Raw genomic sequence first — 24,640 nt, forward strand, 5'->3', positions numbered from 1 at the left:
AGAAAGCGCCCCCATGGCCTGGGTCTGCCTGGACCCACACCCCCAGCCTCAGCCCTGCAGGTGGCCAAGCCCCCATGACACCAGGCCTCGTTCGGCTACTCCTCTGCAGACACCCCAGCTCCTCTCCCCCTCCCTCCCATCTCCACCTGCTCTGCAGTCACGGTCAGCCCTGGACACTCTGGTTCTGACTGAACACAGTGAACTGGGCCAGCCGAGATGCCATCTACAGTGCCAACCAGAATGGCTGCACTGCTGCTAAGGCCGGGGCTCACGATTAAAATGGGGAACGTGTAGGGTTATCAGACTCCTGTGTCCATTAACAGGAGGATCATTTGAATCGTCTAAAGGATTGGGACAACAGCAAAGCGTGTTCACCTCTCCAGGGAAAGCAAATGCAATACCAGTGCTTCAAACACCCCTCAGCAACTCCCAGTTCAGGTGGGATCCACTCATTTGCCTGAAGAACGTTTGGGGCAGTTTTCCTCTCAGATGAACAGAAAATAGTTTGCTTAGCAGACACTGTCATGCTGCCTCACAACAAAACTTAAAGAAATAAAAAAACATTTAGGAAGATTTACCGCTTACTTGGAGGTACTACGCTAGGCACTTGAAGTATCTGTATATAACCTTCACCGTGCTCAAGGCGAGTGTGCCGGCTCCACGGTGCAGCTGTGGGTCCGAGGCCCAGAGCCGAGCTCCTGCTGTCTCACCGTGGACACTGCTGGTATCTTTTCTCGTAAATAAGCCACTGCACGATGCCCAACAGTGACAGGAACCAAATGTCCAACAGTCCCTCCCGTGGTCATGATTTCTTGGTCTGAAAAGAGGCGGCCAGTGACACCTGCCCAGCAGCGGGGGTCACTTAAGTTCAGGGAGATGAGAGGAGATGCGTGTGGCAATGCCTTCTCCCCCTACGGCCAAAGGTCTGAAGACCACTCTGGACAGACTAGGATTCCAGTGCCTCCAGAGCACCAGCTGACGGTACTACCGCCATGTTCTACGAGCAAAGTCAAACCAGAAGACGCACTTGCTTGGGAAATGCAATAAAGGACCAGGTGACTCCATATCTTCATGTATGAAATTCCAGTTAAACTAGACATGCACAGTACTATGTTATTTTGGTAACACAGACACAATTTAATGATTCTAATTTTTTTGTAGTTTTTGTTTTTTTACAAGTTAGGTGCCATAAACAGTCAAATAATCCATCTTTTAAAAAGTACGTTTACAACATCAAAAGAATTAAGATGAAATATAAACCTTTCTACTTACAATTTTTATACAGATTAACCAAATCACAAATACCACAAATAAATGTTAAGTTGTAACAATATAATGAATAAACATTCAGATTCTTAATAAAATCTTCCTTTAACATTTGTTTTTAACTTACCATTATACTAAATAATCTATGCAGAGTTTTGGGGTACAATACCAAGAAGGCACCAACAGTACAAAGCAGGTAACAAAGCAGTTTCAGATCTTGAGTGCTCTACACGGATAAACAGCACAGAAAAGGCCACGAGCTTCAGGGAAGCTGGTGCAAGCCTACAGCATCCCTCTGGATTTCCCGTCTCTGACCCACGATGCCAAGCTGGCTGCAGTGAGGAAGACGGCGCTTCCTCTGCTGGGACACGCCTCTCACCTGTACTAGGAGGATCATATTTCAAACACCAGCACAACAATTTTAAAGCACAAATGCTTTAAAACATAAGCAAAAGGACTGCTCAGATTTTCAAAACCACTACATTTACAAAAATATTTCCCTTAAACTTGGGATTGCTCCAAAACATTGATTTACAAATATAAAAGTATTATGGAAGGACCCAAAGCATGTGTGCATATGTATGTGTATTAACATACTATTACCATACTATAGAAAAATTACCAATTTAAAATCTGTATTAACACGTAAGCAAATAAAGGTCAGTCTCCTCTGAATGGTCTGCGCATGACTGGTGCTCGGCTTGTCGTAGGCAGTACACCTGTCTGCCTCAGGGACAGCCACCGACTACTGTGGCCCCGCCACACCTGTCGCTGTGCATGCAGTAGCAGGAGTCACGTGAACACACCGCACACCAATGCAGTGATCTTCTACCCTCATGTCCACGGTCTGCGTGTCTCTACCAGCTTTGAAGGCTGTGTCTGCACGGTCCTCCTGAGTTCTCTCAAGTCCATCCTGCTGGCTTGCTAGGTATTTTGTTTCATACTAAGTGAAAGGACTGGAATGTTTCGACAGGAATTTTTTGCTTACATTTTAGACACCAAAAAAGCCATCAGTCTGAAACTTATCTGCGTGGAGCAGTAATGGAGGCATTCGGGATCACCAGCATGAATTTAGATGACCTAACCTGTACATTTTTAGAGATGAAATATCCAAATGATGAGTCTTTCACACCTAACAGCTAGTACTTTTCACACGTACCTTGGTTAAGACAATTCCTGACCTGTTAAACCAAGTTTAGCATGATTAGTAAAAAGCACACAACCTGTGGCTACAGGGACTCTAGGATGCAGTTAGTGGTTTCATGCCCATCTGACTCCATGGTACCAGTGAGGGGGAGGGAAAAAGAGCCTAGAGTCCCCAGGGATTAGTAACCAAGGCTATGGCTTTCTTTCTAGTTAGAGGACTGCAGGTTAACCTCATAATACTGCTAACATTCCATTTAAAAAGTACAAAGAAACAAGAGCAATAAAACTATCAATGCTCCTTTAAAAATGTATCGAGGAACAGTCAAATCTCTGTATCTTTTCAATGCTGTGTGGACCTTCACAAGGCAGCTCTGTGCATGGAGGTGAAAATCACGTATCTCAGGGCAAAAACCTAGACGTAGTTTTGATTTCTGAGGATGAGTCAGCCACCTGCTCTGGCCCGTGAGGTGTGAGCACCAGCACGCTGGGCTGGGGGGTGGGGGGTGGGGGGTGGAGCCCTTTCCAGCACTCAACTGGGACACAGGCCGGCCCTCTTTAGAAAGAATCAGAGAATCCAACCTGAGACATTTGGGCTGCTTCATCAGAGCCTGACAGAACACTGTAGACCTATGATCTGAAGAAACGAACATGTCAGAATTGATTCTCTGCTGTGTGGAAGGAAAAAAGAACCCTCCAGAAATGCTTTCTATATCACCTGACGTAAAGCAAAGTGTTCGGGCAGTGCCTGGTGGGAAGGGGAGGCCTGCAAGCCTTTCTGTTCTAAAGCACAGACTGAGCCTGACTGTCCATTTGGACCCGCTAATCCAGAGGAAATCAACACCGAATCTTAACATGAATATGAAGATAGAAGATGTACATTTATTTCCATGAATTACAAGTGCATTGCTGTTCATATTAGCAGGCAGTCTTTATATAACCCATTCTCCATTGCTGTCAAAAATCAAACAAGAAAAAAAGGACAGCTGAGAAATGAAAAGCTAAAAATAGAATTATTTTTCCTAAGTGATCTGCTGGATAGCATTTTCCGTGGAACACAACTCAGAGGTAACAATAGATTTTTTGTTTCAATCATAGGCATGTGGCACTTGGACAGTCATCTCCGCACAGAAAGCTGTAACAGTCATGCGAGGGTACAGTAATTACTGAACAAGGCAGATTTCTCACCACACAGAGCAGTGGGGGAGTCAAGAGGAGGCACCGCACGGGGACAGAACACCGAGTCCACACCACACGGTGCGGCGGCGGGAACAAACACTAGAGGGCTCAGGAGGGCAGGGGCTAGGGCTCCTCGCACGCAGGACCTAGTGCTAGCTGCTCCTGACGGCCTGAGCTCGGTGACATCAGAGACGTGAGCGAGCACTTGACGAAAGAACAGTGCTCCAGTCGTGAGCTCACAGAGGCTTTATTACAAACTGTTATATCGTAGGTTGAAAATGAACTTGAGATGCTGACATGCTGTAGGAGGAAAAGGAAGTGTACACTTTCTCATTGAAAGACGCAGTGTTCCTCTCCGCTAGACCCTCAGGCATCGAGCGTGGCTACAGCGCCCGTGGCACCTGTGCCCACTGGGCGTGGAGCTCAGCCCCACACCACCTGGGCAGCCTGCATGACCTCGCGCACCTCTCACCAAATCCCGAGAGAAGCTGCCACTTTACGTCTTTTTGCATAAGTCTTGCAAACACCCAGAACTGTATATAACACATTTTGGCAAGTGCTGTGCCCCTGTAAATGGTACAGGTGGAACTGCCCGATGCAGGATTTCTTCCTTTTATTTAGAAAAAGGGCTGAATTTTCTAAAAGTTGGGCAAGCAGTACATATACCTTACATCTGCTAGAGATTAATATGACACAAGGAGAGGTGCTGACGAGCACCCACAGGGTCCAGGGGCGGGAGCACGAGCTGCAGGGGCCCCGGCAGGGTGGGAGAGGAGTGCAAAGAGGGGCCGTCACTGCCTTAAAGTGCCCGAGGAGCGGCCACCCTCCCGGAAGGTGAGACGCAGTGACCGACGGTGAGGGCGGGGTCAGCAGGGCATCGGGAGGGAGGACTAGGGAGGGTGGAACCACTGCATCTTTCAAACCAGAAAGCGATTAGTGACTAAAGCAAGGTGAGCAGTAGGTGCCCTGAAGTACGTACTGCCACAGGTCACCGGAGGGCGACACACACGGGGGTGCCAGGAACAGTTCTCTGGACTGAAGGAATTCTTTGAAAGCATAAAAGCCACAACTACCAGAAACTGCCCCTCCGAATGGCTCAAAGGAGTCAGGTGGACACGCCGAGACAGGCTGGAGACGGGCCCGGGGTCAGGAGCTGGGAGGAAGAACAGCGATGCCTGCGTGTGGCCCGTCCTCGGAGCCCGTGTCCTGTTGGGAAACAGACAGACCGACTGTAAGCTAAGGGTGAACCACGTGGGAAAAGCAGCAGCAGCAGTGCTAGGAAAACGGAAGAGTGAAAAAGCAAAGGAAAAACACTCCTGCAGAAAAGGTCATCTCCCTCAGAACCACGTGGCACGAGTCACACCCGAGGCTCCTCAAGGGTGGGCTTGCCTCCACGCCCCCATCCCCGGGCACCTCTTCTCTCAGACGTTTCACAGAGGATGTTTCCAGAATACTCAGGGGGAGACACGCACGCTCGCTCACAGCCAGGCCGGCGTCAGTATTCCCCAGATGCCATTAACCAACGGTCCAAACCAGAGTCTGAGAATCTTTGTAAACACATGTGTGAAGTGGAAAACGCTTCTGCCTCCTATTCTCAGCACGTCTCTCTCTCTGGATGAGCAGGTAGGTCAGAATCAACCACACAGGAGGCAGAAAGTTTTTTTTTTTTAATGCTCAAGTTTTCTGTGACTAAGCACAACAAGCACAACCAAGTGCTGGTAGGAAGCGTGAAGCTGGTGGGCCTGGACCCTGGAAGTGCAGGAGGGGACCCAATGGCTGCTGTCCCGCCAGGCCCCCCTGGCCCTGCAGATGTTCGAGGATCCCTCAGGAGGCCCCTGAGGTCCCCCATCACTCTCCTAACATCTCTATTTTACTTGAGGAAATTATATTCTGGGTTAAATCCACTCCACCTGTTTCCAGACTAGCAGTTCTTGGCTGTGAGCACAGACGGCTGGGGGTGGGGCGTGGGTGAACGTGGGAATTCCCTCCACCCCGAGGACCATCCTGGGGAGGAGAAGCGCACGTTCTCTGTCTCACGACGAAGCCGCGTGGAGACAGCGTGAGGGTAATCAAGTGTGTCAGGATGCGAGCTAAGCAGACCTTCCTTCCCCTGGAGACGTGGCCTGTTAAACGCCCACCGGCAGGTGTCACCTGGCTCACAGGCACTGCCAGGTGGATAGTCCTTGTCTGCTGCTTGGGGAGACGAGCTCGGGGGACAAGACGTGACCTCCCCCTAGAGGCGTGCCACCATGAACTGCAGCCACACCTAGCAGCTGGCAGAAAACTAAAACTGCCCTAAATGCTTTTATCTTTAATGAAACCAAAGAGAAACAACAGATTAATGCCCCTAGTAATCAGTCCCCCCCTCCCCGAGAAAGTCCAGCGACGGGCTGGAGAAGGAGGAAGAAAGGCAGGCACCACCTCCTCTTCCCCAGCTTCTCAGGGAAGCAGGTAAGGAGATGGTCTGTAAGGATGAGGCTGAGACCCAAGGCTGGAGGAATCGGAGACTTGTCACAATGTATTAACCACTTATACCTTTTTACCTTTCCAGTGAAAACATTTCTAAAATAGAGCCCCTTAAACAAAATATAATGAACATACTTTGACCCTTTACAATCACTCAGAGCCGCCACTAAGAACATCAGCGAGCAGGGGACACCTAGGGTCTCCTCTGGAGCGGTCCCTGCTGTCCCCTCCAGCAAAGCCCCCACAGCTGTATGAGTACGTTTCCCCGGCGGCCCCGTGTGTCACAGCACCAACACCTCCAGGCTCTCCTCTGTGCAGTTCTGCCCTCGCTGCAGACTGGGAACTCACACCCACGGTCCCTCCACCTCCTTGGGGAGCAAATCTAGGTGAAAAAAGATTTCTGAGTCTAAAGGACCTGGACTCTCTGCCTAGTTTTGCCACCGATGTATAATCTTGAGCAAAATGCTTAAACACACTCCTTCAGTTTCGTCAATCGTAGACCTGGGCTGTGTGCTGACTTCAGAAAACGCTGCTGTGATCATCAAAAGGCAATGTCTGTGAAAGAACCTGGCCCAGAGCTTAACAACGCCCCCAACCCACCCTCCTCTGCACTCACTCTTCTATCCTAGATGACTAAATTATAAGTCAGTCTAGATGTTGGAAATTTCCTTTGAAATGCACAGAAAAAAACAAGATGGATTGATGGGCAGATGGAGGAATGCATGGACAGATACGTGAAAAGGCAAAGAAAGTATAATAAAACGTTAATCATAGGATCGGGGTGATGGGAATATGGGTGTCTACTGTAAAACCCTCAACTTCTCAGAATAGGTAAAAATTGTCATTTAAAAAACGTTTGGGAAAAAAATCAGGCTACAAGCACATTCTGTGCCTTCTGTGTGCCTGGAGGAAGTGAACTAAACACAGAGCAACCCCCCTGCCACCGCCTCCACTGGTGACAGGCCCCAACCCTGGATACTCAGAGCTGGGGTGGGCCCCGGGTGGGCTTGGTCCCCGTGTGCTAATGGCCTCCAGTAGGCATCCAGTCAGCAGCCTTGTCCTGCGGCCCAGGACCCTGGTCACTGTCACGTTCCCCTGTGCCTGCTGCCTGACCAGCCACTCCACAAGTCCCTGCTGAGGTCCCGCCACCCAGACTGCCCAGTGTCAGATGCCCTGACACTTCAGGACCTGAGACCACCTGTGAGGAGAGGCGGGCCCCTCCCCACCAGTGGGGCGCCCCCTCCCGGCGCTCTTCATCTTTGGGGTCGAACCCTCCCCTGGTGCAGCACCACAATGCTGGGCCTGACTCCCCGGGTCCTGCCATCAGGCTGCTAGAAAGCAAAGCCTGGGTCTTACCCATCCGTTCCCTCCTACCCGCCTACCCGGCACTAAGAAGTACGTGACAGGGATTAAATGAACAATGACAAACTGATAGCTCCATCAGCCCCAGATGTTCTACACCAAAGATGTGCATGATGGTCTGTGTCTTTCTCCCCTCTCAGGCCACGTGCTCCTCGGGGGCCACGTTCAGTCCTGTCTGTTCTGCTCACTGGGGTGAGCACACAGCATGTATGCCCTGAAACCAGAAGGCAGGGAAATCAGGGGCCATGAACACACAGGAAAGCAACCCATGGAAGGGACCATACAGAAAGTTGCTCAGCTCGACCTTCCAGGCCAGGGGTCAGTGGCCTAATTTGTAAAGAGCCAGCCAAAAGCTTATTCACCCAACGCAGCCAGGCTGACCTGGCATGGACACGGGGACGGAAGAGCAGGCCCCTGGCAGAGACAATCCCCCCCACTGTGAATGCAGGCAGAGAGGCCAGGAAGGGGTGAAAACGGCTGGGTCCCAGGGGCCGCTTTCCTTCTGTCGGTGAATGACCGCACAGTGCCTTGTGTGCAACAAATTCTTCAAGAGATTGTCCTCATGTGAAGTGTGGACGGATGAACGCTTCCAACCCCACTGGACTGGCCTCCCTGTCCCCTGCGGCATCTCCCCTTCCTGCTCAGACACTTCCTGAAGGTTGGCTGCTAGGGGCACATGTGCTCGGGCTTGGAGTCTGGCCTCCAGTGTGTCCCAGCAAGGGCCTGCCAGTTCCCCTCCCTTGCTTGGTTAGGGAATCGGGGTCTTTTAGGCTCTGCTCCCCTCACTCCCCTGCAGTCACTGCTTCTCCCGACCACACCCCAGTCTGAGCCCCAGGTCTGGAAGCTCCTCTCCCACCCTCTCCTCTGCCCTGGTCCAGCCCTGGTGGCTCTGTGAGTAGGTGGGCTGATCACATCTGCTTGTAGCCCCCCTTCCGCCCTTCCCTATCCCCTGATCTGAGCTCCGGGGCTGGGACCCTGCCTTAGCACCGCTGCCTGTCCTTGGCAGCTGCTTCTGGTGGGACTGCCAGTGGCAGGCACTGAGAGGAAAAGCCTTCCTTCTTCTGCCTCTAGTGACACATGGCTCTTCGGGAGGGGTGGTCCTGGGTTTCAGAGGTACTGGAGGGTGGTGGTGACTCAGGCCCCTGAGGTCCCTGGGTCAGTGGCAGTCGGGCTCCTGACCCTCCTCAGCAATGGTGATGCTCTAACAGCTGCAGTTCTGGCAGGGGCCCAGCACCCTCCGGGCCTGCTGACCAGACAGATGCTGGCTCACATCGCTTCCCCTCAGCCCCTGCAGACCCCCGTCTGCAGGAAGCCCCACCGCCCCGCTCTTGCTCTCCAGCCCTTCCACAGCCTCCTGACTGATCACACACCCTCTGTGTGAAATAGCTCAAGCAGCTTCTGATCTCAAGCCTGGACGCTGCCCAACACAGGCAATCTCAGACCAACCCTCAGCCTGACCCCAGTATGTGAAAATAAATAAAAAGGCCCAGGCAGGAGAGAATGGACGTAAGATCCAGCTGAGAATCCCCAATGCCCACTGCTGCAGAATCCCCCACTTCATAACCCTGCCTGGATCCCCCTCGGTCACCTGTCTGCAGACCCCACTGCCAGGCCATCCAGCTGCCCCGGGCTGGTCTGTCCAAAGCATTTCCCCAGCAGGTGCCTCAACCCTTGGTCATAATTCTTTATCTCACTGCTCATTTCTACAGAGTTCTAACACAACAAGCCCCACTCTCTCTCCCGTTCCGTATATTCTCTAAAATTGAGATCTGTGTTTCCTCTTTTTGAACACTTTTTACCTGTCTCCTCTGCTAGGATTTACTATATGGTTAAAGCTCCAGGTACCTGAGAAATTTAAGATCTGTATCCTGGCTGGAATCTAGCGGTCTCTTCAAAAATGAGTTCTTTGAGCTTTTCCTTGGGCAAGTCATCCAATTCCATGTCAAACTTGAATGGTGCTTCGGCGATGGGCTTGAAAAGAAAATAGAACGTTTAGACAAAAGTGGTTGCGGCTGAGGCAGTCATTCACTGCTCCACAGAAAGACCATAGCTCAGGCTTTGGAACTGAGATGGCAGGACTGGCACCTGTTATGAGCAGCCCTGTGCTGCACCCCAGTCACGGAAGTGCACCTCCCGAGAGCCCTGAGCCAGTGAGAGGGAGCGTCCCCACATGATTCTCCAATGTCTTCAGGCACTGCATGCACATGGCAGCCACAGGAATCTGCTGTGATAGGAGGGCTGCTGCTGGTGGTAGTATGTGTATACAATCAAGACCCTTAATACTTGAATAAATGCATTTGATTACATACATTACGGTATCTTTATATGAAGAAGTAATATGGAGCCATTAAAAAGTGAAGCCGCAAGGAAGGTGAAAATCATGGCAAAATGCCCATATTTGTGTTAAACAGAATGAACTCTATTTTTAAAATTTAGATATAGAAATATAAGACTGAGAAGGAAACACTCCAAAATTTTAATAATGATAACCGCATAACAAGACTACAAAGTGATCTTTCTTGTATTTTTCTGCAAGTTTTTGCTTTTCTTTAGTATACTTTCTCTATAAATAACCAGAAATCTAATACTGTCTATTCATATCAAAAAACCTCCATGCATACTCAACGACAAAAGATGTAGTCAGTTAATATTTTGATTTGTAAGCACCCCCTTCCAAACGAATGCAATGTTACAGAACCTGATGACGATACAGCTGTTACCAGGCATCCCAGACCTTATCCATGTCACCCTCACACCATGTATTAAGGAGAAGGAAACGTGCACCCCAAACTCTGCGCTAGGCCCTGGCCTCTTGAAAGGGGGAAAAGAGAAAAACAAGCAGCTCCTCTCCCTGAAGGAGGGCTCGACGTACGGGACCCTACACATGCCACCCTTCTAATCCGCCTGGCCCCCTTTGGGTGTGGGGTACCACCCCAGCCTGAAAGTAGGACGTGGGGCTTAGGAAACCGCCAGCTCACAGGGCAGTAAGAGCCCCAGGTCCCATGTTTTCAGCTGCTCCTCTGTTATGTACCACGGAGGTCGCGTCAACTGTTTCCGGGAAAGGCTGTGTAAGGGGAAGCTGACTGATATATGTTTGATTTCCTCTTTCTTTTTTTCATGTAACTGCTTTTCACTTTTGTAGTTAGTTCTTCCTTTCCTCTTCCATTTCCCCTTTAACACATTCCTCTTGGTTCTCCCTTTTTAAAAAACAGGAGTGTGAAGGCTTACTGTCTATGCATTTGAACCTCAACTAGAAAGATCCACATTTCTGGTTCCTACTGCACTTTCCTTCATTATCCTCCAGAGAACAAAGTTAAAAGTGAGTCCCCAGAGGAACCAAAGAGCCAAGGAATGGGGACTTTTGGACAGAAGATGCCCAACATGCAGCACCTTCACCTGCATGCCCAGTGTGCACTGGAGACTCGCACACGCACCTCTGCGACCAGCATTCCTCATCACGACAGGCTCTCGTGTCTCTAGGGAGGCACACATGGAGGCAGACACGAAGTCACCAAGCTCTGGGGGGACTGTCCTGGCTGACCTGTCCCCTCCTCCCCTCCACCCTCAGGGTGGGCCCTGCAGTTCCATGTCTCTTCCTGCCACAGGCCATGACCACAGTCCTGGGATCCCTTTCCTGCCTGTGCTCCCCTCCCCTTCCATTTCCCCGGCCCCACCCGGTGCAGGGGACCTAAAGGAAGGGGTTTCAGGCTATGGGGACAGCACTAGTCTCAGGCACATGATGGTAGGGCCACTCAGCCGGGCGGGTGCAGGCTCTCACCTCGTCACTTGGGTCATAGTACTGCTCCAGGTACGGGTGGGCCAGAGCCTGTTCCACCTCAATCCTCTTATGAGGGTTGAACGTCAACATCTTGTCCAGTAAATCCAGAGCTACAAAGAGAAAGGTTTTGAAGAGGTGAGAAGCCAAAGAGAAAGTCAATGAAATACTCTCTCGTCTTCCTGTTTAAGTCCACTGACCCACAAGACAACCGAGCTAAAGGAGCCCCCACCACCCAGGGGTGCCTGTTCCATCTCTGAGCTTGAGTCTGAGCACCTGTTAGTAGAGACCCAGACTCAGGAAGGTGATATGCTCAGCAAAGGCTCCACATAGTGGCCAGGATTCAAGCCCAAGTCTGCCCCCAAAACCTGGCCTTGTCCTAAATCACGGCTCTGCTCGCAGGGTCAAAAGCAGAGGTTTTATGTATGTACTGCTCTTAAGTCAACTCCAAAGTCACTTCTGCAATGGTCACTGCCTCCCATGTGGTTTCAGCCTCCTCCTTCCAGGTCCTGGCTGAGAGTCATGTGTAAAGCACAGGCCCCCTGGCCTGCTCTGCAGCCTGGCGTCTTTCTCCAAGGCCCCAAACTACAAGTATTCTCTCGACCTGGCCGGCAGTTCAGCCCTGACCACCTCTTTCATGTCGACAATGCAGCAAGGCAGCAAGTGCAGGGCCAACAGGAACAAGCCGGAGGCGGTGGCCAATGAGCAGCCTGCCCTGGGGCCTCTGCAGAGTATCTAGGCACCACCTCAGGCCGTGAGGACAGCCAAGGGGCACGGCTGATACTGGCTGGGACCAGGGTTAAGGGTCATGTGACAAAATACTTCCTGTATTTAGTGTCAGAAGTAGGTTTCAATGAGGGAGAATACATGCTAGAGAAGACATCACTGTTCTGGTAAAGAGGTAACAAAGAGGGCTTCTTTTAAAACTATCTCCTTTTATTTAACAATGCTCAGACCAGTGGTGCTCACGGCCCTGAGACACCCCTGAGAAATCCAAGGGCTCCAAGAAATAAATCTAAAAACTACTAGGTAGGGCTTCCGTGGTGGTGCAGTGGTTGAGAGTCTGCCTGCCAATGCAGGGGACACGGGTTCGTGCCCCGCTCTGGGAGGATCCCACATGCCGCGGAGCGGCTGGGCCCGTGAGCCATGGCCGCTGAGCCTGCGTGTCCGGAGCCTGTGCTCCGCAACGGGAGAGGCCGCAACAGTGAGAGGTCCGCGTACCGCAAAAAAAAACTACCAGGTAATTATTAAGAACACACATTTTTAGAAAATGTATTGACACTAACAAAAACAAAAGCACTGGCATCTACTTAATGAAGCCTTGTTACTCACGGTGATAGTTTCTTATTAGGTTATCAACCTCGTCCATCTGCAAATGAGCACCCGACTCTAAGCTCTAGGATAAAGAACGGTGATGGAAAATCACTGTAGTCACTAGGAAATGTGCTCCCCGATGGAGAGCAGCTGGCGGCTGGCCAGGAAGTTGCCAGGAGAGAGCGAGTGGGTGGAGTGCCCCACTGCCCGAAGTTGTGGCCCCCACGTGCACATCCCTGCACACCACCCCTACTCACCTTCAATCAGGAGATCATCGATGTGGTACACTGTGTGATGGACATAAGAAATTCCACACAACAAAGGACTTTTTTCATGTCCATAAAGTGAAGTGTGAAAAACAGTACGTTTTTTTTTAAAGCCCACATAATGAATTTCTACAAATAGTACATTTTCAAACTGGTAGATGGGCGAACACACCTGCTGGGCCTCAGAGCCCTACCATACCTAACACAGATACTAAAACCGACCTCAATTCCCGCTCCCGCCCCCCTCCCCTAGAGCTCACAGACATTTCCCCAAGGAATGCCTTGAGATCAGATAACCTCCATCCATGTCAGGAGAAGCCGAGGGCCCAGACACAGTCAAGAGTCTAACAGCATTATTTTTAAATTCCAAGTCTTGTTGATATTAAGGAGGGATGCACTCCAAGGCAACTGGATGCTCTGCAGCTGACACACTCCTAAAACAGACCTTTCAGTTCCTTCAAGTTCAATCCTAGGCAACACTTTCAAAAGAAAAGAGCTTTTAAAATTTTTTTTTTGCTACTTGAAAACTGACTGGCTCTCCAGCCTCTTTTGACTGCAGCGCTATTTCTGCACTGCTTGCAGCTATAGGAGGGGAGGGGGGGAGATGGGAAGGAGATGGGAAGCAGCTGGCAGGTGCTGCTCCCACAGTCAGAGAGCCCGGCCTCCCTCCTCCCACGTGCTCAGCATCCCACTGGCACCACTCCGACGTATGAATCACACTGGCTGTGCATAGGATGCAGATTTTATTTCCCCTGAAAGACTGAAGCCCCTTCAAGGCCAGGATGACATCTGACCACGATCCTGACTCTCCCTGGTGGCGGCCATGAGCCCACACCTCCCCTCTAACTCCAGCGGGTGTGCAGCAACATGACCCCACCCTTCCGGCTCATCAGTCACTTCTCCTTCCAGGTCCTGGGGCGGGTCACCTGGCTGGCAGCACTGCTTTGGGGCCATCTCACCTACCCAGCAACACTCTGATCCCAGATTAAGGTTGCCATCTGTCACTTCCATCCTCAGCTCGAATTTCTGAGCAGAGGCAGAGAAAAAGCCCACCTGTGCAGACTGTGCCACCGCAACAGTGCTTCTCAAACTTTCTGATCTCAGAGCCCTACTCTTGAAAACTACTGAGGATCAATTATTAAAAAGCAGCGAATTCAACTCACAATTCAAACAACTGCACAGCACCATCCTTTGAGGAAACCACTGCACTCAGTACGTGGCAGATGTGTTCTGCGTGCACTTATCCCGCGCTGTCACATGGAGCACTAAAAAGACTGGCACAAAGGACAGGACACAACAAAGCGACTTCTCTGTGCTGCTTCACCAAAGGCACCTCACACGCAGCTGCCCTGGTTTTAGCTGGGAGGCTGGCACTGCCGCCTCGCCCTGCACTGAGCACAGATGGCAGCACAAGGGACAGGGTGCAGGATGCCTCAGTGTCATCATGAAAGGAGTTTTCACCTCACCAACCCCCTGGAAGGATCTTGGGGACCTTAGAGGTCTAAGGAGCATACTACCAAGAACTGCTGAGCCACAAAAACTCAAGATCTTTAATCTTATCATGGTCCCCAAGAGCTCGGGGAAAGCCCTGGTCAGTCCTTCTCTACTCACATGGGTGGATCATGCCCTTCCTGCCCACCGGCCCTCATTCCTCTCAGCACAACTTTCTGAGAAAATCAAGATCCCCAGGGGTGACCTTCCTGGGCATTCCTCCACCAGATCCACATGCATCCTTCTGTTCAAAGAGGAGACCCTCTCCCCACCCAAAGCCGATCCTCCCTGCTGCCCTCACCTGGCCCAGTCCTTTCTGTCTCCATGTTCCCACTCCTCTTATGTGGTCACCCATGACCTGAACTGGAGGCCTCTATGCCATGTGGAGGTGCTGAACTCGGCCACATTCTCACAAGGCATTATCTGTGTCCATCTCCTCTACAGGTTGCGAGAATCCTCATCCCTCCCGCACTGCCCAGCGAAGATTCTTGTCCAGTTCCTTACACATCTCACTCTTCACCTCCCCAGCCTCTTCCAGGATTTCAAATGCCATCTGCTAAAAAACTCCTAAATCTACTGTCAGCTCAGGACTCTCACTCTCTGTATACAGAGACTCTCTGTAGGTAATGAAATAGAATACAGCTTATCCCATTGAGAACATACATATGTATATGCATTTACAGAAGCAGTAATAAAGTCTGGAGGCTTTTCAAATACCAGGTTATCTGGGAAATGGACACAGACTTCTCACAAAAACGGCATTTTTTAAAATTTCAAAAAATAGGGGAATTCCCTGGCAGTCCAGTGGTTAATACTCCGCTCTTCCACTGCAGGAGATACCAGTTTGACCCCTGGTCGGGGAACTAAAATCCCGCATGCTGCATGGCATGGCCAAAAAAAACCCCCAAAAACTAAAAAACGAAAAACAAAAGTGGGACCAAGAGAACAGAATTCCTCATCTTTCTTTACGCGCTGACAGCCGTCTGCTGGCTTTGCGCACCTGCCCTCTAACCACACGGAGCTGCACTTGCCATGGGGGAGCTCTCAGGATTGCCCGTGGGAGCTCGGCCACATTCACCAGGTTCTCTTGGCCACAGTGACTGTCAAGGGTGTGGACACAGAGGCAGTGAGTGTCAGCCCCACACTTGGGCTAAAACTATCAGGAAACAGGTCAGCGTTGAGCCTGGAGATGCTGGTGGCCATCATGTCACCATGAGAAAAGAGGCTGGTTAACAAGAAAGATGGAACAGAGGAAGGCAACGCTGAATGACAAAGTCCAGATTGTGGTCAAAGGAGCTACGCCTGGAATCAAAGCCCGGCTGGGCCTGACGGTTCCGAGAGCCGGTGAAGTCCTTCTTCAGGCCAAGGCCAGTCCCAGTGGGTTCTCATGAAGTGGACAGAGAAGGCCTCAAAGAGCCGACCCTCCAGTCTGTGACGACTCACCCCACGCCCACAGCCCCATTGCTCAGTGGGAACCACTGCTCATCTCTGGACACGTTTTGTAGAATTTCCCTGTGCATCTTCTTTCACACAGTTGAGATCATATTATACATAACAAAGGCTGTGTTATCTCCTCAGTCAACACTGCTCATTAGTATTTTCCCATGCTACAAAAACTTTGTAAAAATCACTTTTAGGGACTTGATATAATATTCCTTTGAGTAGATGTATCAGTTGACTCTGATCCATGAACAATGAACAGTTAGCGCTGAGGTTGTTTCTAACAATTTTTTTAAGAATTTATTTATTTATTCTTGGCTGCGTTGGGTCTTCATTGTTCCGTGTGGGCTTCTCACTGTGGTGGCTTCTCTTGTTGTGGAGCACAGGCTCTAGGCCTGTGGGCTTCAGTAGTTGTGGCATGCAGGCTCAGTAGTTGTGGCTCGCAGGCTCTAGAGCATAGGCTCAGTAGTTTTGACGCACAGGCGTAGCTGCTCCGCGGCATGTGGGATCTTCCCAGAGCAGGGCTCGAACTCGTGTCTCCTGCATTGGCAGGCAGATTCTTAACCACTGTGCCACCAGGGAAGCCGTTTCTAACAATTTAACACGGCCCAGACTAAACTCGCAACTGCTAACTCCCGACTGGCTCCTCCCACAGTGACCCTCGGCTCAGTACCTCTTCGTGGAAGTTGTGTGTTCTTGTCCTTTGCTCATGTATTTTATCCACTGATGTCTTAGAGTTCTCTCTGCTCTTTAAACACTAATAACATTAACGAGAAGTCTAACATTAAGAACTACTGCTCTTAACCCTGCCTAATATTCTTAGCTCTCAACCTTCCCAATTATCCTATGAGGTAGGTAAAACTTGCCCCAATTTTGAGATGAGGAAAATGTGAAAAAGTGAGGTCACAAGTCTGCACTCAGGAGGCCAATTGCAGAGCACAGGACCTAACCACCATGTGTGTGGCCATCAACAAAACAGGACAGGGATTCCTTAGATGTTATTCAATCTAGAACAAATTATACCTATTTGTCCACACCTGGTCTAATCTAGTTTAAATTTTAAACTTTTAAATCTACTACCTTTCATTTATGTTTGTCTTTTTTTTTTTAATTAATTAATTGATTTTTGGTTGCGTTGGGTCTTCGTTGCCGCGCACAGGCTTTCTCTAGTTGTGGCGAGTGTGGGGTTACTCTTCATTGCGGTGCACAGGCTTCTCCTTGCGGTGGCTTCTCTTGCTGCGGAACACGGGTTCTAGGTGCCTGGGCTTCAGTAGTTGCAGCATGCAGGTTCTAGAGTGCAGCCTCAGTAGTTGTAGCACACAGGCTTAATTGCTCCGCGGCATGTGGGATCTTCCCGGACCAGGGATTGAACCCGCGTCCCCTGCACTGGGCAGGCAGATTCTTATCCACTGCGCCACCTTGGTTTGTTTTTAAAGCTTAGGAAGATATTCTTCCCCCACGCAGAGATCAGAAAAATACTGAATGCTCTAAATATCGCTAGTTTTTAATAGTATGATTTTTTTAAAAGTATTTGATCATCAATTGTTTTAGAATTCACTTTGATGTGTGAATAGTGATTTAAATTGGTTTTCTTCCAAACAGCTATTCAACTAGCCCAGTACCATCTGCTGAAGAATAATCATTTCTTCCCCCTCACAGGAGTAATTCTGGAGAGAATCCTAAGCTAGATTCCTTTGAAGAAAAATCTACACTACTACTGGTTCAAGGGACTCAGCAGTCAGAAATTTCCAACAAACATGTGAAAAAATATTCAACCTCACTCTTAATTAAAGAAAAACAAATTAAAATGTCACTTCCCCCCCATTTGGTTGGCAAACCCAAAAGTGCAATACCCAGAATTGCTGGAACAAAAGACATGTGACAGAATTGCCAAGCTGCCTTTCAGAGAGACTCCACAGATTCACACTCCACCAGCTGCCTCTGAGAAGATCCCCTGCCTTGACCACACAGTGGGTTATCAAACTCTGTGATTCTTGCTACTGTGATGAGTGGGAAAAAAATGGAATTACTGACCTTTCAATGTTCATATCTCATATAATAAATAACAATGAGTCCCTTTTCCTATATTTAAGAGACATTTACATTTCCTTTTCTGTGAACTATTTGAGTTCACTTGGGTTTTCCCATAAGATCTTATGGAAAAATGTGAACAAACATTTTGGCCAACCCAATACTATTGGCCAGACTTGAAAGCGCCAGTGTTTCAGCTTGAAAGTTTTAATTTCTTGAGATCCCCGAGGACTTCCATTCATTTCTTCCTGTTATTTTCATGCAAATCTAGACTATTAGCTACCTGCATGCAGGTTCTTAAATCTGTCTTATTGCTGTTCTATGTCCAGGGCCTTAGAACAGACACCCATCTATTTATTAAATGAATACATTTACCAATGCTGTACTAAGAAACTAGAAGCAACCTGGTGGCATATAAATATGGCCCCCATTTCTTTGCAGCTCCTCCCATGAAGGGGTGGATTCATTTCTCCCCCTCTTGAGTCGGGCCTGACCTTGTGATGTGCTCGGACTGTGGCAGAAATGTCCATTTCTGAGACCCAGCCAGGAGAGACCTTGCAGCTCCTGCTCTGGTTCTTTTGGAATGCTGTTGCCAGCATGAGAAACCCAGTCTGGTTCACTGCAGGACGAGAGCCAACGGGGTGCTAGGTGCTGTGAGGCACCCTTAGGCCATGCAGCATGAGGCGAGCCGAGCAGACCCGCCCAGCTGCACCAAGCCCCGTGGGCTTTGGAACAAATATGTGCTGGTCGGGTTTTTAAAATTTTTGGTAATAAGGGTCAATTTTAGTAAGATCCTCTTCTATATCTTATTTCACAAGGTGCCACATTAACCTAGTTTTGGTTTGGTTTGGTTTGACTGAACTGTTTCTAAGTTTCAGGTGTGCAGCATCATATGGGGTGATCTGAAGGCCCGGGGTTGTGGAGGGGTTTGTTGCACAGCAACAGATAACTGATGTGAATGTCAATGTCCAACATGAGGTTGTGAAAGACACTACAGGCCACCCACAAGGGAACGTTATGTACCCATTCTTTATTACAGAGACATAGAAAGGACCCAAGATATATAAATGAAAAACTTTGTCTTGAGATCTCAGAACCTAGTCCTACCAAAACCAGTAGTATAGACATTCACACAACCCTGTGATGCAGGTACTAATATTTTATAAATGGGAAAACAGAGGCCCAGAGAGGTTAAGTAGTTTGTCCAAAGGATGCTCAGCTGGTAAGCAGCTGGGCTGTGGACTGAACCAGGGAGGTCTGGCTGTAAAGCCTGTGCTCTGGACACATGATATTTTATGCCCATTTCAGCACTAAACTCCATCTTTCCACTTGATTCTATGTATAGTTCTTCCCCGCTTTTTCATTATATTCACCCAATACCTACAATTCAAATTTAACTGGATTTTAGTGGGGTTAATTATTACCTGAATGAACCAATCTCAAAGTTCATGACCTTAACCTAAGGAAAATAAGCTAAAAAAACCCTCAAATAATTTGATGCAAATTATGACTAATTAGAGAAAAGAATGAGGAAACAAACAGGAGTTCTGTTTCTTGTAAGGTCTTAATTATACAGTTTTGTTATGTACACACCTCTTAAAAAAGGCAACTCAGGAAATCAGATCTAGGTAACATGCTTGGGATGGACGATACAGCACACAAGCCAATCTAATCAGTAACATGTGCAAGGCATGGGAAATTCTAATTTTGAAAATTCTGCAACTAGAATACATTATATAACTATAACTAAATAGGTAGAAGCTGTGCACACTTTGGTAGAGCAAACATTAAAGGTTATTTTGGGATTCTGATAATTAAGACTATTTCTTATTCTCTGACTTATTTTTTCTATACGTCCAAACTGTCTACCATAATCATACACTCCCTTTATATCAGAGAGTTTAAAAGACAGTTCCTCTTATATCCAAAAGAAATTCAATTTTAAACCAAGTGTTTCTGAAACTTGCCTCAGGCCAACAAATAAAACAAATTTAACATCTAAGTAAATCGTTGTTAACATTAAAAAATACACACATATGTACACACACACACATACATATGCATACACACATATTAGAAAAAGCTAAAATTCAGTCAACAGCAGACTGGATGTAAATATTGTAATATCACTGCACCAACATGTCAGCAAGCTGTTCTTGGGTTCCCTCCTCTGACCTCTTCCTTCCACTCTAAGGACTCCTGTGATGACAACAGGCTCACCTGGACAACCCATGCTAATCTCCCCACCTTAAAGTTAGCTGATGAGTAATCTTACTCCTCTCTGTCATGTAACCTAACATGGATTCAGTTTCCGGGAATTAGGACACAGACATCTTTGGGCATGGGGTCATTATTCTGCCTACGACACTTTTATGACAGCATAAAGGTAAAAAAAATAGCTGCCTAATATATTTAACAGGTACATGTTAAGCAGGAATGAAGGATAATATAATTATTAAACAAAATTAACTTATAAGATATCAAAGACTGGGGCTTCCCTGGTGGCGCAGTGGTTGAGAGTCCGCCTGCCAATGCAGGGGACATGGGTTCGTGCCCGGGTCCGGGAAGATCCCACATGCCGCGGAGCGGCTGGGCCCGTGAGCCATGGCCGCTGGGCCTGCGCTCTGCAACGGGAGAGGCCACAACAGTGAGAGGCCCGCATACTGCAAAAAATAAAATAAAATAAATTTTATAAAGGGGCTTCCCTGGTGGCACAGTGGTTGAGAGTCCGCCTGCTGACGCAGGGGACACGGGTTCGTGCCCCGGTCCGGGAAGATCCCACATGCCGTAGAGCGGCTGGGCCCGTGAGCCATGGCCACTGGGCCTGCACGTCCGGAGCCTGTGCTCCGCAACGGGAGAGGCCACAGCAGTGAGAGGCCCGCGTACCGCAAAACAAACAAACAAACAAAAAAAAACAAAACAAAAAAGATATCAAAGACTAAAATCGAATGTATGACCTTTCTCTGTTATGGAACATGCTCTTGGAACATATCTAAGATATCTTCACCCAACCTAAGGCCATGAAGATTCTATCCTGGTTTTTTCTCAAAGCTTAATAGCTTTACTCCTTCTATTTAGGTCCATGTTACTTATTTTTTGCACACAAATGTCTAATTGTTCCAGCATCATTTGTTGAGGAGACTGCCATAGGCACCAGTACAGATAAATCTAAATCTGAAATGCATTCTGCTGAGTGGAAGAATCCAGACATAAAAGGCTACATATTACATAATTGCAATTCTATGACATTCTGGAAAAGGTAAAGCCATAGGGACAGGAACCAGATCAGATGTTGATTGCCAGGGACTAGGCGAGGGAACTGACTACGAAGGGGCACAAAGCAACTTTTCGGGACAATGGGAATGCTCCAAAACTTGACTGTGGTGAAGTTACAGGACTGCATACGTTTGTTAAAATTCAAAGACTTGCACAACTAAAAAGGGTGAATTTTACTCTATGTGAATTATTCTGTGATAAACCTGACTTTCAAAATGATCAAATGACAAGATGACCTTAAAAAAATTGAACTTAATCAAAGTTAAAAAGTAGCAAAGAAACTAAAACGTGGAAAACTAAACAGTCACCTCCAGACTCCCTTACCCTATGGCTACCGCTCCTAAATAAGAGGGAAGAAAGCAATGAAGAGTGAGCACCAAATAAGGCATTATCCAACAGCCACAGACTAGTGACCTACTGCTTTAATGAATAAGACAAAGAAACAAATAAAAGCTAAGCCTAAGAAAAATAATCAATGAAATCACATTTACCTTTGGAGTCAGCATTTGGGAACAGCCTGTTCCATGGCACCTTATTTTTGTGCGGAAGAGAAAGCAAATAGTTCCTAGCTTTTAAATTTATTATACAGTTCAGGTCTTCCTGGGATGGGGATCCAAGAATACCTATCAGATAAAATAATCAGCTGTTAATTATCAAGACCAAGGTAAACCAACTGCATACCATCAGCAGTGGGGCAGAATGGGCACTGACATTCAATGTCTTCTCACTACCTCCCAATGCTTTTTACAAAGTCCTTAATGTTTTAAATCAAGGAAGATTTAAAAAAAGCTCACGTCCATCACAGGTTGAAGAGTTGCTGGAACTCTTCTTAATTTCCTGAGGGTACTCTGATGTACACAGTGGGTCCCCAGAATGCTCACGAACCTTACCCAGAATGTGGTTCAGTTGGTCGAGGTAATGCTTCCCCGGGAAGATGGGCCTGTTGGAGAGCATCTCTGCCAGGATGCAGCCTACAGACCAAATATCAATGGACTTGGTGTAGCCCTGCAGTGGAAAGGAGAAAAGATGGAGAATGACCTCTGCTGTTCCATGACACAACGAGACCTTTCTGCATGACAGGCACAGGGCTGCTGGAGTGTCAGCTTCTCCTCTGGCTCTATAATTCAGAAATAAGGGACCATGGAGAGACAAATATCATTTGACTTTCTTATAAGACACTAAACAACCCAGATTGCTTGATTTTATTTCTCTCTTCAAAGTTGATTAACTTGTTAAGTTAGAATTTCTGCAGTATACTTCATATCTTTTTTTTTTTTTTTTTTTTTTTTGCGGTACGCGGGCCTCTCACTGTTGTGGCCTCTCCCGTTGTGGAGCGCAGGCTCCGGACGTGCAGGCTCAGCGGCCATGGCTCACGGGCCCAGCCGCTCCGCGGCATGTGGGATCTTCCCGGACCGGGGCATGAACCCGTGTCCCCTGCATCGGCAGGCGGACTCTCAACCACTGCGCCACCAGGGAAGCCCTACTTCATTTCTTTTTTTCAAATGATTTGAGAGAAAGAATCAGAATCCTTGTAAGCTGAAGCTGGAAAAAGAAAAAAATAGAAACCACCACTGATTGCTTTAGGACATTTGTGGCCCACTTACTCATTTTGGAAACCTGGACTTCCCTGGTGGTGCAGTGGTTAAGAATCCGCCTGCCAATGCAGGGGACACGTGTTTGAGCCCTGGTCCGGGAAGATCCCACATGCCACAGATCAACTAAGCCCGTGTGCCACAACTACTGAGCCTGCACTCTAGAGCCCGCAAGCCACAACTACTGAAGCCCGGGCGCCTAGAGCCCATGCTCCGCAACAAGAGAAGCCACCACAATGAGAAGCCTGTGCACCGCAACAAAGAGTAGCCCCCACTTGCTGCAACTACAGAAAGCCCGCGCGCAGCAAAGAAGGCCCAAAGCAGCCAAAAAATAAAAATAAAAAACAAATAAATTAATTATAAAGGTGGGGGGGCATTGCTACATTTCCAGAATATCTTTATCCATTTTGAAAATCATTAAAAACAAAACACAACAATTACCCATGATCTCTGCCGAAAAGAAGCACGTGCTGGCTCCATCATGTCTCACTGATCCCTATTGCTTATCTCCTTTTTCTATTGATTTTTCAGGTATATTTTTTCTTTTAAAGGAGTTCAGTGAAAAGACATGGAAGAATTATCATACAACAGTAAAAAAAAAAAGATGTTACTATATAAGTTGAGTTTTATGGAGAATGCTTAGGCATAGTGATAAATAGAAGAAGAAATGTGGAGAAAAGCTAGAGGGAAAAAAATTTATCCAAATATTAAAGTTTATGGAAACACAGCAAAGTATTTTTTGAAAATCAAAGAATTAATGATCAGATCTACAGCTCTGATAAAATGGGTTGAATTTCAAAACAATTCTCATCAATAAATTACAGAGATTTAGAGTATCTTCCCACAATTTCCTAGTAGATTCATTCATTCATTCATTTATTTATGGCTGCGTTGGGTGTTTGTTGCTGCATGCAGGCTTTCTCTAGTTGCAGCGAGTGGGGGCTACTCTTTGTTGCCATGTGCGGGTTTCTCATTGCAATGGCTTCTTTTGTTGCGGAGCACAGGCTCTAGGCACACGGACTCTAGAGTGCAGGCTCAGTGGTTGTGGCGCACAGGCTTAGTTGCTCCGCGGCATGTGGGATCTTCCCAGACCAGGGCTCAAAGCTGTATCCCCTGCATTGGCAGGCGGATTCTTAACCACTGCGCCACCAGGGAAGTCCAACGTGGTAATTACTATTACTATAGTTAACAGTAACTATAACCATAATGATGGTGGAGACCTGGAGGACGCCATCTTAACCAAAAGATCAACATGAACTTCACCGATACTGACACAAACCAGGTGTGCCTCCTGATGTGACAGATGATGCGCTGAGAAGAAAACACTCTTTCTGTGGTATTCACGCCCCAAATGCATGACACAAAACTGAGGCACGTGCTACAAGTAGCTGACCCGCACCCTTCAAAAACATCAAGGTCAAGAAAGGCTGAGGAACTATTTCAGATTAAAGGCGACTAAAGCAACAATGCAACGTGTGAGCCTTGCACACATATTGAGAAAAGCTATAAAGGTTATTATTGGGACAATATCCAAAATCTGAATATAAACAGGGCATTACTATTGGATCACTGTTAATTTTCCCACTTTTGATTACTGTACTATGGTCATGGGAGAGAACACCCTTCTTTCTCACCTCCACTGCTGCCGCTCTGGGCTGGACAAGTCTTTGCTGGAGGGCCAGCTTGCGCACCTCAGGGTGCTCACCACTGCTCTGGCCTCTCACTGCTCGATGCCGGCAGCACCTCCCCTACTAGTTGTGAGAACCAAAAATGTCTCTAAACACAACCAAATGTCCTCAGGGAACATTCGAACTACTGTTCTAAGGACACACACGGTGAAATGCTTAGTGCTAAAGGTGCACATCTATAATCCATTCTCAAATGACTCACAAAAACAGGCACACAGAGAGAGAATGAAAAAGCAAATGGGACAAAACATAAAGAGCTGGTGAGTGTGCATCTGAGGTGAAGGGTGGACAGTTCCAGCCATCAGCTCTGTGAGGCGGCTTCCCTCTGCTATAATACGACTGTGATTCTGT

The 24,640-nt window shown here is 48.0% G+C and overlaps 1 protein-coding gene across 2 annotated transcripts in view; it reads right to left on the bottom strand.

The window, feature by feature from the left end:
• Nucleotides 1-1,117: 1,117 nt before the first annotated feature.
• The window catches only part of MAPK1 (mitogen-activated protein kinase 1), a 95,688-nt gene continuing 72,165 nt past the window's right edge, over nt 1,118-24,640 (bottom strand). The window contains exons 5-9 of one of the 2 annotated variants that reach the window (XM_082852835.1): nt 21,900-22,014; nt 21,501-21,632; nt 11,195-11,304; nt 9,262-9,387; nt 1,118-4,794 (exon numbers count right to left, since the gene is read on the bottom strand). In XM_082852835.1, the coding sequence (XP_082708961.1) occupies nt 9,271-9,387; nt 11,195-11,304; nt 21,501-21,632; nt 21,900-22,014 (474 nt within the window). In that variant the 3' untranslated portion in view covers nt 1,118-4,794; nt 9,262-9,270. Of the gene's footprint in view, nt 4,795-7,354; nt 7,631-9,261; nt 9,388-11,194; nt 11,305-21,500; nt 21,633-21,899; nt 22,015-24,640 lie in introns of those variants that run through there. The other variant, XM_082852836.1, reaches the window with a different exon arrangement.

This window comes from Leucopleurus acutus (genome assembly GCF_964270905.1).
Source record: "Leucopleurus acutus genome assembly, chromosome: 13".
In the NCBI taxonomy this organism is placed as follows: domain Eukaryota; kingdom Metazoa; phylum Chordata; class Mammalia; order Artiodactyla; family Delphinidae; genus Leucopleurus; species Leucopleurus acutus.